Source organism: Geotrypetes seraphini, chromosome 2 (assembly GCF_902459505.1).
Source record: "Geotrypetes seraphini chromosome 2, aGeoSer1.1, whole genome shotgun sequence".
Lineage (NCBI taxonomy): Eukaryota > Metazoa > Chordata > Amphibia > Gymnophiona > Dermophiidae > Geotrypetes > Geotrypetes seraphini.
This window is the reverse complement of record NC_047085.1, coordinates 299,488,907-299,501,132: the sequence shown is the minus strand read 5'-3', so window position 1 is coordinate 299,501,132 and position 12,226 is coordinate 299,488,907. Positions and strand designations below refer to the sequence as shown.

The 12,226-nt window shown below is 44.5% G+C and overlaps 1 protein-coding gene across 1 annotated transcript in view; it reads right to left on the bottom strand.

Annotated features, from left to right (window-relative positions):
* Window positions 1–12,226, bottom strand: part of CSF2RB (colony stimulating factor 2 receptor subunit beta) — a 75,258-nt gene that overhangs the window by 46,444 nt on the left and 16,588 nt on the right. Inside the window, exons 4-6 of the mRNA XM_033930026.1 lie at window positions 11,962–12,097; window positions 6,641–6,798; window positions 5,465–5,622 (exon numbers count right to left, since the gene is read on the bottom strand). Of these exons, the coding sequence (XP_033785917.1) occupies window positions 5,465–5,622; window positions 6,641–6,798; window positions 11,962–12,097 (452 nt within the window). The remainder of the gene's footprint in view (window positions 1–5,464; window positions 5,623–6,640; window positions 6,799–11,961; window positions 12,098–12,226) is intronic.

The window sequence follows — 12,226 nt, the reverse complement described above, 5'->3', positions numbered from 1 at the left end:
GGCCGTGGCTGTAAAAGTTCCATTGCTCATAGAATTCCTATGAACATCAGAACATTTATCGCTGTGGCTAGTGATATAAAACGCTAACGCGGCTTCATAAAAAGGGAGGGGGGCATATTATTACTACACGGAATAATTAAAGCTTTAAACTTCAGTTTACAATTGTTGTTAGAGTAATTATGAAGAGTCTACAGGTACAATCATTTTCTCATTAGGCAGTTCAGATGTGGAGCAGACTTCCTTTAGAAATAAGAAGCCTAAATTCATATATTATTTTACTAAAGTTTTAAAGACGCTTTTTTGATAAATGTTATTCTTGATATTTTATCTTTGTGCAATAATTTTTAAGTATATGTGCTCCCCTTAATGTAGGATTCTTGATTTAATCTGCTCTGAATCTCAATTGAAAAATAGCAGAATATAAGACTTCTGATTGGATTAGATTGAAAAAGAGCAGGGCTATTTACCTGTAATGTGTTTTCCTTAGACAGCAGGATTGATAAAGGAACACAAGTAGGTGACATTATCCGATGGTGTCAGGATGGTACTGCTCTCCCAGAGCTCAGCACTTTAGTGTAAAATTCTGACATAGGTAACCCTTCCCACATGCAGCAGTCTCCTTAGCTCTTCACTTAGTTCCAATGCTCAAAACAGTGAGGCAAGTTTCTGTGAAGTGGGAGGAACTGTGGCCCGGATTCTCTAAATACTGCCATTGTCAGCGGCTGCCTTAAAAACAGCCGCTAATCATGTGTCAATTATGCGATTACGCTGTTTAGAGAATTGCGCTTCTGACAAAGGTTGATGTGGCTCTTTGGCTCAAGTGAGCCTGGGGTGTGGCAGCCTATTACAAATGGACAGTTATTCGTTGATATGGGTGAACATGAAATAAAAAAAGCCAGCCACTAAACTTTCTTACCATTGTTCAAAGGATTTTTACTAGTCATGAAGAATATAATATAAGATAAGGATTTAATCCAAGAGCAGATGAGAAAGATTTATGAATGGCTATAAAAACCAAATTTGGATAATATGAATAAAGAACCCAGATAAACAAATATGGGATAAAATATAAGATATTGATATGAGAAAACGTGTGCTCTTTCTCTGAGGAGAAACAGGAAAAGAGCAGGAATCCATCTTGAGGTATGCGAACTGACAAGATCTGTTGATCTGTACTGAAGGTTAGAGAAAATTCAGATCAGATGTGCTTAGTGTTCATAGAGGCCTATTGTTCAATTTGTGTCCAGTCTAGTCTGGTGGGGGGGACTCCAGAGACCCACTGGCAGACATAGATTGGTCTCTGATCTTGTTGCTATAGAGACCCACATTCCAAGGGGCCCTTTTTGAAGAGTAAAGTTAGAGACATTAATTGGATACATATGGACATATATGTGTAAATGCATATATGAATATATGCATTAAATATTAGTAAGCTAGTGAAATGTAAATTAGTATTTAAATATGTAGGAACATTCAAATGCCTTATATTAAAATATAGCTACCTCAAAATGTATTAGATGACATAAGAAAATATAGATTTCTTTAAAGTTGGTTAGCCACTCCCCTTTGCACTGTGAAACAAAGGACTTTTCACTGCATGTTGTTAGATCGAGCAGTAGCATGTGAGAGACGCAGTTTGGATTTTAGGAACATAGAAGAAGGATAATTTCAGGCTGTATGCATGAATATTTTTTCTTTGTAAGTATATTGCAATATTAGAACTGTTTTCTTCTGTATTTCTTTTATTATCGATTTAAGTTAGGATCAGAATGTAACTTTTAGAAATTCTTTTGTAAGGGGGAAAACACTCCTCCAATATGCATGCAAGGGCCTTATATGGTATCAAGTATGTTTGACCAAATATTTGAAGGTAGAAAAATGTCATCATACTAGGTATAAAGGACGGCATATGAGACAGTTTCTCAGAAAGATGCATTTACACTTCTGACTTCAATGTGTCTCCATTGTACAAATACCTTTTGAAACAAGAGTACTCTGTTATTTTTAATAAATGACATTTGATTGGACATATTTGTACAATCATCATTATTCCAGAGCATCTAAGGGCAGATTTAGAAAATAATTCTGTTCAAAGTATATAGGGGTAGTAATTAGTGTTATTAACTAATTATAGGTAATTAGTCCTAAGTTATATGGCTCTCGTGTGTCTAGGGCAGACATGGGCAACTCGGGTCCTCGAGGGCTGGAATCTAATCGGGTTTTCAGGATTTCCCAATGAATATTCATGAGATCTATTTGCATTCCCTGCTTTCAATGCATATTCATTGGGGAAATCCTGAAAACCCAATTGAATTCCGACCCTCAAGGACAGGAGTTGCCCATGTCTGGTCTAGGAGAAAAGCACTGAATTACAAAGCCAGTCAACAAACTTTCTGTTTGCTTACTCGCTTAGATAAGCCAGACCAAGTGATGCAAACATTGCTTTTTTTCAGAATTTTAGCATTTCATAGAAAAATAAAATGTGGGCATACAATAATGCTAAGGACTAGAAACATAGAAACATAGAAATAGACGGCAGATAAGGGCCAAGGCCCATCTAGTCTGCCCACCTTAATGTCCCTCCCCTACCTTCACCCTATGAATAGATCCCTCCCCTACCTTCGCCCTGTGAATAGATCCCATGTGACGATCCCATTTGGCCTTAAAATCAGGCATGCTGCTGGCCTCGATCACATGCATTGGAAGACTATTCCAGCAATCAACCACCCTTTCTGTGAAAAAGAATTTCCTGGTGTCAGCTCGTAGTTTCCCTCCCCTAATTTTCCACGGATGCCCTCTTGTTGTCGTGGGACCCTTGAAAAGGAAGATATCTTCCTCCATCTCTATGCGGCCCGAGAGATACTTGAACGTCTCGATCATGTCCCCCCTCTCTCTGCGCTCCTCGAGTGAGTATAGCTGCAATTTGTTTAGCCGTTCCTCGTATGGGAGATCCTTGAGTCCCGAGACCATCCGGGTGGCCATTCTCTGAACCGACTCCAGTCTCAGCACATCCTTGCGATAATGCGGCCTCCAGAATTGCACACAGTATTCCAGATGGGGCCTCACCATGGATCTATACAGCGGCATAATGACTTCCGGCTTTCGGCTGACGAAACCTCTGCGTATGCAACCTATGACTTGTCTTGCTTTGGATGAAGCTTGCTCCACTTGATTGGCAGCCTTCATGTCCTCACTGACGATCATCCCTAGGTCACGTTCTGCTTCAGTTCTTGTTAGGATCTCTCCATTTAGGGTGTAAGTCTTGCATGGATTTTGGTTGCCCAGGTGCATAACTTTGCATTTTTTGGCATTAAAGTTGAGTTGCCAGGACCTAGACCAGCGCTCCAGTAGGAGTAGGTCGTGCATCATGTTGTCAGGCATTGAAACATCATCTATTGTGCATTTGCCCACTACATTACTTAGTTTGGCGTCATCGGCGAATAATGTTATTTTACCCCGAAGCCCTTCTGCCAAGTCACTTATGAAGATATTGAATAGGATCGGGCCCAAGACCGAGCCTTGGGGCACTCCACTGATCACCTCCATCATTTCAGAGGGTGTGCCTTTCACCACCACCTTTTGAAGCCTACCTCCAAGCCAGTTCCCAACCCATTTCGTCAATGTGTCACCTAATCCTATAGAACTCATCTTGCTCAGCAACCTGCGGTGTGGTACGCTATCGAATGCTTTGCTAAAGTCCAGGTACACGATGTCCAGGGACTCCCCAATATCTAGCTTCCCCGTCACCCAGTCAAAGAAGCTGATCAGGTTAGATTGGCACGATCTCCCTTTTGTAAATCCATGTTGACGGGGATCCCGTAGATTCTCCTCATCCAGGATCTTATCCAATTGGTGTTTTATTAGAGTTTCCATTAGTTTGCTCACTATCGATGTTAGACTCACTGGTCTGTAGTTTGCTGTCTCCATCTTGGAGCCTTTCTTGTGGAGTGGAATGACGTTATCCATCCTCCAGTCCAACGGGACGTTGCCTTTCCTAAGGGAGAGGTTGAAGAGCTTGGACAGTGGCTCCGCCAGGACATCACACAGCTCCCTTAGCACCCTGGGGTGTAGGTTGTCAGGCCCCATTGCCTTGTTAACCTTGAGCCTTGATAGCTCACTGTAGACACTGCTGGGCGTAAACTCGAAGTTACTAAACGGGTCAACTGAGTCAACTCTTGTCTGTAGCTGAGGGCCAAGTCCCGGCGCTTCTCGGGTGAAGACTGAGCTGAAGTATTCATTTAATAGTTGGGCTTTTTCCGAATCCTTTTCCACATAGTCTCCATCTGGTTTCCTAAGACGTACAATCCCACCTTAGTTTTTACTTCTGTCACTGATATACTGATATACCTAAAGAAGGATTTATCTCCCTTCTTGATGTTTTTTGCCAAAGACTCCTCCATGTGAAACTTAGCCTCCCTGACTGCCGTTTTGACGGCTTTTGATTTGGTCAAGTAGTCTGCTCTAGAGACCTGTTTCCCTGATTGTTTGTAAGAGATGAATGCTTTTTTCTTCTCCTTGATAAGGGCTGAGATCTCCGCAGTGAACCACTTTGGCTTATTGTTCCTTCGCCGTTTACTTACTAACCGTTACTTACTTACCGTTTACTGTATGGTGGTTTTCAAAGTCGACCACATTTCTTCCACACTATCGGTTTCTGCTTGTCCTTGTAGCGCCTGGTGAACGAAGTCTCCCATTTCTTTGAAGTTTGTATCCTTGAATTGGAGGACCTTGGTCAGTGTGGTAGATTTAGTGAAACCTTTCCTAAGATTGAACCATACCATGTTGTGGTCACTGGAGGCCAATGTGTCGCCCACCGAAACCTCTGTGACACTTTCTCCATTGGTAAGTAGTAGGTCCAGTATTGCATAAATATATGGGTATACATATAGCAATGCTAGGCAACATCTGCAACACTTAGCAAATTTGATCAGACACAATATGCATAGAAACACAAATTTCCTATAGATAAAAGGCACACAGTTAAGGTATATCACTGAACTAATTACCACGTCACTTAAACCTTTCCTTTTCAGGCAGCTGCTGGTGCTAAAACAGTACAACCCATCTTAACAGTAACACATATTGATGAATTCCCACCTTAATGTGTTACCCCACATGCTGTTATTTTTCCAACCAACAGATTTTTACTATTTATCACTTATATAGCACTGAAAGGCATACACAGCACTGTACATTTTGACATTTATAGACAATCCCTGCTCAGAAGAGCTTACAATCTAACTTAGGCAGACAGATATGACATACTGTATAGAGATAGGGATAGAGATGCAGAACCCAAGCTGAGAGGATATAGGAGTCAAAAGCACTCTCAAAGAGGTAAGCTTTTAACTGGGCTTTGAACACTGCCAGAGACAGAGCCTGCCGTAGGGATTTGGGCAGCTTGCTCCATGCATATGTACATGCAAAGGAATAAATAAATATAAATAGAATAGATAAAACATACCTCATTTTTGTATTTTTGCTTTCCCTCTACTTTGCAATACTGCACTTGATATTGTTGAGATATATCAGTAAAACCCAGTTGCTGGCTCTTCCAGGAAAGTCGATATTCACCAGGGTCCATATTTTCCACTGTCAGATTCTCTGGAGGAAGTGGCTGAACTAGAACGCATGAGAGAATTCCAGAAGTGGGCAGTGGTAATATGGTCTAGCCTCTATAATGGGGGGTTTCCTCCAATACCCCCACAATGGGAGCGCAAACAGTTCTAAGTAAAGTGTGTCCCCCCCCCACAACCCTTCAGACCACTTTAAAATAGTGTTTGAATCCAGCACGCTGACATCCTGTGCGTGATTGCCCACAATTATCTATGCAGTTTTGTCTATGTATCCCAAAACTCATTTACAACCTACTGTGCCCAATTGTATACTACCCCAATAGCCCTTATACCTTCAGGTGTCACTTATATGGCAGTAGAGCAGGTTTTGGGTGAGTTTTGGAAGGCTCACACTTTCCACCACAAGTGTACTAGTTAGAGTGGGTCATTGACCTGGGTCTCCTTCTCTGCAGTCTACTGCACCGACCACCAGGCTACTCCAGAGACCTGCTTGCTGCTCTAATAGGACTGGCTATAACATCTGAAGCTGTCATAGAGGCTGGTATGTACTGTTCATTCACATCTTTAGTAGTTTGGAGTGGGTCAGTGACTACTGGGGAGTAAAGGTGGAGCATGCTTTCATGCATCCAATGATCATCTGATTAGTTTGGCCACCTTTCTGACACTTATTTGTTATTGAAACAGATCTAGCATGAAACGTCCAAGTTTTGCAATAGATATTTTCTGCAGAAAAAAATCCAAATCATAAGCCCACCCTAATCCCACCCAAAACATGCCCCCTTAAAATTTAGACACACTGCAGACACACAGCATATAAAGCCTTCTAAAAATGTGTTTTGAAAATTTCAGTTTTGACATTTTAGCAAACAAAACATCCAAATGTCACTATATGCCATTTTTTGGGCCACTCAGATCCTGTCATACATTAACTGCCCTAGATCTATCAAGTTACTACTAAACAGACATTCTGAGAGCTCAAATGCAGAGACAAAATCATGTTTCACTTTGCTAGTCCATGGTACATGGCTGAAATGTGAAATGGATGATGTTCTACCAATACTTACTGTTCATACATGGTGTAATATTCTTTGTTTTCAGTTCTGGCCTCACTGTGATCACATATTGGCTGTGCATGCTTCGACTGGTGATATTTATCTCACAACTGCTAAAGATGTAGGGAACGCCAGGTTCTATCTTGTGGTGAGGATGACACTCCTTCTCCCTGGGTATAAAAAAAGTAAGAAAAAAAAAGTAAAAAGTATATTTGATATACGTGAGAGCATCAGAAAACATGCATTTTGTTTATTAGCTTGCCAACTACACCCTTCCACAAGTCCATACAGCTTGCTCTCCTCTTAGCCCCAAAGTCATCTGCCTATTCCTTCACTCTCTTGGCTAGACTACTGTAACTCTTGTTTTGTGATCTCAGAGCCTCCCAGCTCTATCAACTCCAACTACCGTATTTTCATGTAGATAATGCGCACCCGTGTAAAACGCGCACACAGGTATAGCGCGCGGAAAACACAAATTTATGTACAGAAATTTTTATATACCGCGCACACCCATATACCGCGCATGCTGCCCGACTCTCCTTTCGCATGCCCCGACTCTCCTCTGGCCACCCCGACTCTCCTTTCGCCCGCCCCGACTCTCCTCTCTCCCTTGAAGTCCTGTCCCCACCCTGAAAATCTGATGCCCCCCCCGACGTCCGATTCACCCCAACGCAGGACTGCTCGCACCCCCACCCCGAAGGACCGCTCGCACGCACTCCCACCCGCACCCGCACCCGCACCCCCATCCTGAAGGACCGCTCACACCCCCACAGCCTCCCGACCCCCCCATCATGTAGAAGCTCCTACCTGTGTCCTGCTGCTTTCTCTTGGCGGTCCCGGCCCTTCCGTGAGCCCTACGCCTGCGCTGCTTCCTCTTCCAGCGGTTCGCCCTTTCTCTAACGTCAAGCCCTCTTGCCCCGCCGACTCCCCGACTCCCCGACACGATAGGGGCAAGAGGGAGCTCAAGCCCTCTTGCCCCAGCCAACCGCAGCACCCCCGACACGATCGGGGCAAGAGGGAGCTCAAGCCCTCTTGCTCCCCCCGACACGATCGGGGCAAAAAGGAGCCCAAGCCCTCTTGCCCCGCCGACTCCCCAACTCCCCGACAATATCGGGCCAGGAGGGAGCCCAAACCCTCCTGGCCATGGCGACCCCCACCCCGCACTACATTACGGGCAGGAGGGATTCCAGGCCCTCCTGCCCTCGACGCAAACCCCCTTCCCCCAACGACCGCCCGCCCAAGAACCTCTGACCGCCCCCCCAGCTGACCCGCGACCCCCCTGGCCGACCCCCACGACATCCCCACCCCCCTTTCCCGTACCTTTGTGTAGTTGGCCGGACAGACGGGAGCCAAACCCGCCTGTCCGGCAGGCAGCCAACGACGGAATGAGGTCGGATTGGCCCATCCGTCCCAAAGCTCCGCCTACTGGTGGGGCCTAAGGCGCCTGGGCCAATCAGAATAGGCCTGGGAGACTTAGGTCCCTCCTGGGGGCGGGGCCTGAGGCACATGGGCCCAACCCGACCATGTGCCCAAGGCCCCGCCCCCAGGAGGGACCTAAAGTGTTCCCTCTAAGCTGAGCAGGTGTCCTCCAGCTGCATTGCTACCACTAGGGGGTGGAATATTTTCAGTCGCTAAGGACAGGTATGTTCCCTGGAGTCCTGCAGAACTTGCCTGTCCCTCACAATTGAAAAATGTGACAGTAAAACAGCACCCTCTATTGGTGAGACTGTGGGTGGAGGACTCCTGCTCAGCTTAGAGGGAACAGTGGGTCACCTAAGGCTCCCGGGCCTATTCTGATTGGCCCAGGCACCTTAGGCCCCACCAGTAGGCGGAGCTTTGGGACGGATGGGCCAATCCGGCCTCATTCCGTCGTTGGCTGCCTGCCGGACAGGCGGGTTTGGCTCCTGTCTGTCCGGCCAACTACACAAAGGTACGGGGAAGGGGGGTGGGGGTGTCATGGGGGTCGGCCAGGGGGGTCATGGGTCGGCTGGGGGGGCGGTCGGAGGTTCTTGGGGGGGCAGTCGTTGGGGGGAGGGGGTTTGTGTTGAGGGCAGGAGGGCCTGGGATCCCTCCTGCCCGTAATGTAGTGCGGGGTGGGGGTAGGGGGTCGCCATGGCCAGGAGGGTTTGGGCTCCCTCCTGGCCCGATACTGTCGGGGAGTTGGGGAGTCGGCTGGGCAAGAGGACTTGGGCTCCCTTTTGCCCCGATCATGGGGGGGGCAAGAGGGCTTGAGCTCCCTCTTGCCCCGATCGTGACGGGGGTGCCGCGGTTGGCTGGGGCAAGAGGGCTTGAGCTCCCTCTTGCCCCGATCGTGTCGGGGGTGCCGCGGTTGGCTGGGGCAAGAGGGCGGGAGTGCGTGTGAGCGGTCCTTCAGGGTGGGGATGCGGGTGGGAAAGCGTGCGAGCGGTCCTTTGGGGTGCGGGTGCGGGTGCGTGCGAGCGGTCCTTCGGGGTGGGGGTGCGAGTGGTCCTGCGGGGGGGGTGAATCGGACGTCGGGGGGGAACTATGTAAAAAAAATTTTGTACAACGCGCTTACGCGTATACCGCACAAGGTTATGCACGGTTTGTAAAAACACGTATAACGCGCACGTTATATGCGTGAAAATACGGTAAAGAATACCTCTGTGAAGCTTTTCCATAGAAAGAAAAAAATGTGAAAATTACTCCTCTTTTCTCCTCAGAGAGGAACACTAGATCCCTGCGTCTTGTTGTATTTATTTTAAACTCTTCACGATTGCCCATCAAGTCCATTTGGTCCTCCAAACAAAACTTCTTATCCATTCCATCACATGTTAGTCTAGATCATTCCCAGCATTCTTGCTTTCATGTAGCTGCCCCCATTCATTGGAACCATCTTTCCATTGATATTCATCTAAAAACTTTGTTTACAAAATTCACTATTGCACTAAAGACAGAGGGCTCGATATTCAAAAGGATTTAACGGGGTAGGAGATACTACTGCCCACTTAAACCACATTGAGTGGGTTGGCTGCTAATATTCAGCAGTACTTAACTGGACAGTGCCACTGGCTTTAACTGGCAGATCAAAACATAAGAATAGCCTTACTGAGTTAGGCCAATGTTCCATCAAGCCCAGTAGCTCGTTCTCACAGTGGCCAATCCAGGTCCCTAGTATCTGGCCAAAACCTAAGGAGTAGCAACATTCCATGATACCGATCCAGGGCAAGCATTGGTTTCCCCCATGTCTTTCTCAATAACAGACTATGGACTTTTCCTCCAGGAAATTGTCCAAACCTTTCTTAAAACCAGCTATGTTATCTGGTCATACCACAACCTCTGGCAATGCGTTCCAGAGCTTAACTATTCTGAGTGAAAAAATATTTTCTCCCATTGGTTTTAAAAGTATTTCCCTGTAACTTTGTCTTTGTAATTTTTGACGTAGTGAAAAATTGATTCACTTGCACCCATTCTATTCCACTCAGGATTTTGTAGATTTCAATCATATCTCCCCATCAACTATCTCTTTTCCAAGCTGAAGAGCCCTAACATTTTTAGTCTATCCTCATACGAGAGGAGTTCCATACCCTTTATCATCTTGGTCACTCTTCTTTCAACCTTTTCTAGTTCCGTTATATCTTTCTTGAGATAAGGAGAACAGAATTGAATACTCCAGATGAGGTCACACCATGGATCTATACAAGGACATTATAACATTCTTAGTCTTGTTAACCATCCCTTTTTAATAATTCCTAGCATCCTGTTTGCTCTTTTGGTTACTACCACACATTGGGCAGAAGGTTTCATGGTATTGTCTACGATGACACCCAAATCCTTTTATTGGGCACTAACCCCACAGGTGGACCCTAGCATCATATAACTGATTTGGGCTATTCTTCCCAATGTGCATCACTTTGCATTTGTCCACATTAAATTTCATCTGCCATTTGGATGTCCAGTCTTCCAACTTTGAACAGTTTAGTGTCATCTGCAAATTGAATCACCTTACTCGTCGTTCCAATTTCCAGATCATTTATAAATAAGTTAAATAGCACTGGTCCCAGTACAGATTCCTGCGGCACTCCACTGTTTACTCTCCTCCATTGAGAAAAATGACCATTTAATCCTACCCTCTGTTTTCTATCTGATAAACAATTCCTAATCCACAACTGAATTTTGCTACCTATCCCATGACTCTAATTTTTTTCAGGAGCCTCTCATGAGGAACTTTATCAAAAGCTTTCCAAAAATCTAGATACACTACATTAACTGACTCACCTTTATCCACATGTTTATTTACACCTTCAAAGAAGTCAAGCAAATTGGTGAGCCAAGATCTTCCGTGGCTGAACCCATGCTGACCCTGTCTCATTAAATCATGTTTGTCTACATGTTCCACAATTTTATTTTTTATAATTGTTTCCACCATTTTGCCCAGCACTGAAGTCAGGCTTACTGTCTGTAATTTCCCATATCTCCCCTGGAATACTTTTTAAAAATTGGCATAACATTGGCCACCCTCCAATCTTCAGGTACTATAGATAGAAACATAAAAACATGACGGCAGATAAAGGTCAAATGGTCCATATAGTCTGCCCATCCACAGTAACCATTATCTCTTTCTCTCTCCGAGAGATCCCACGTGCCTATCCTAGGCCATCTTGAATTCAGACACAGTCTCTGTTTCCACCACCTCTTTCAGGAGATTGTTCCATGCATCTACCACCCTTTCCGTAGAAAAGTATTTCCTCAGATTACTCTGGAACCTATCACTTCTTAACTTCATCCTATGCCCTCTCATTCCAGAGCTTTCTTTCAAATGAAAGAGACTCGACTCATGCATTTATGCCATATAGGTATTTAAAAGTCTCTCAACAAATAATATATGTAGTAACAATAACAATTCACAAAATTCCAAAAATAAGGTGGTGGAGAGGAAAACTGTGATGGAATTCAAAAAAGCATGGGATGAACACAGAGGATCGCTAATTAGAATATGAATGAGCATAATCACTTGCTACTGATGAGATTGAACATGTCAAACTCAGTTAGGTTTATTGTGTTAGATTCATACTCATGTGTACATTTACATCAATCCATTACTATTCTTATACACTGTGATTTGTATCTTCTGAAGATTGTTTTCTTTTGTTCTGTATTTGCCTTATTCAAAACTTAATAAAAGTTTTGAACTTAAAAAAAAAGGTCTATGGCCCAGAAATAACAAAGAAAAAAGACATTTTAATTTAATCATGAAATTGTATTGAATGTGATTACAGGGCAGACTGGATGGACCAATCAGGTCTTTGCCATCATTTACTATGTTACTATGTTCCAGTAGAAGACATATGATGCTCTGAGATTTAGCTACTTACATTTCTGAGGGGCCCTCTTTGTAATAAAGCATGAACAAAACTGAATCGGTAACTTCTTTTCTCACTTCCCAATGGCATGCTAGCTTGTCAATACCGTTGAAGAGGCAGTGAAGATTCTTGGGTTTGGCTTCATTTTCTGTTGAAAAGCATGTGTATTAACTATATAGCGCAATAAACGATAAATGTTAGTGGTACAGTAAATGCAAAGCTATATAAAAAATCATAAAGAGACAGATTTCCAAGGGCATCAGGCAGCCAAGTGGTA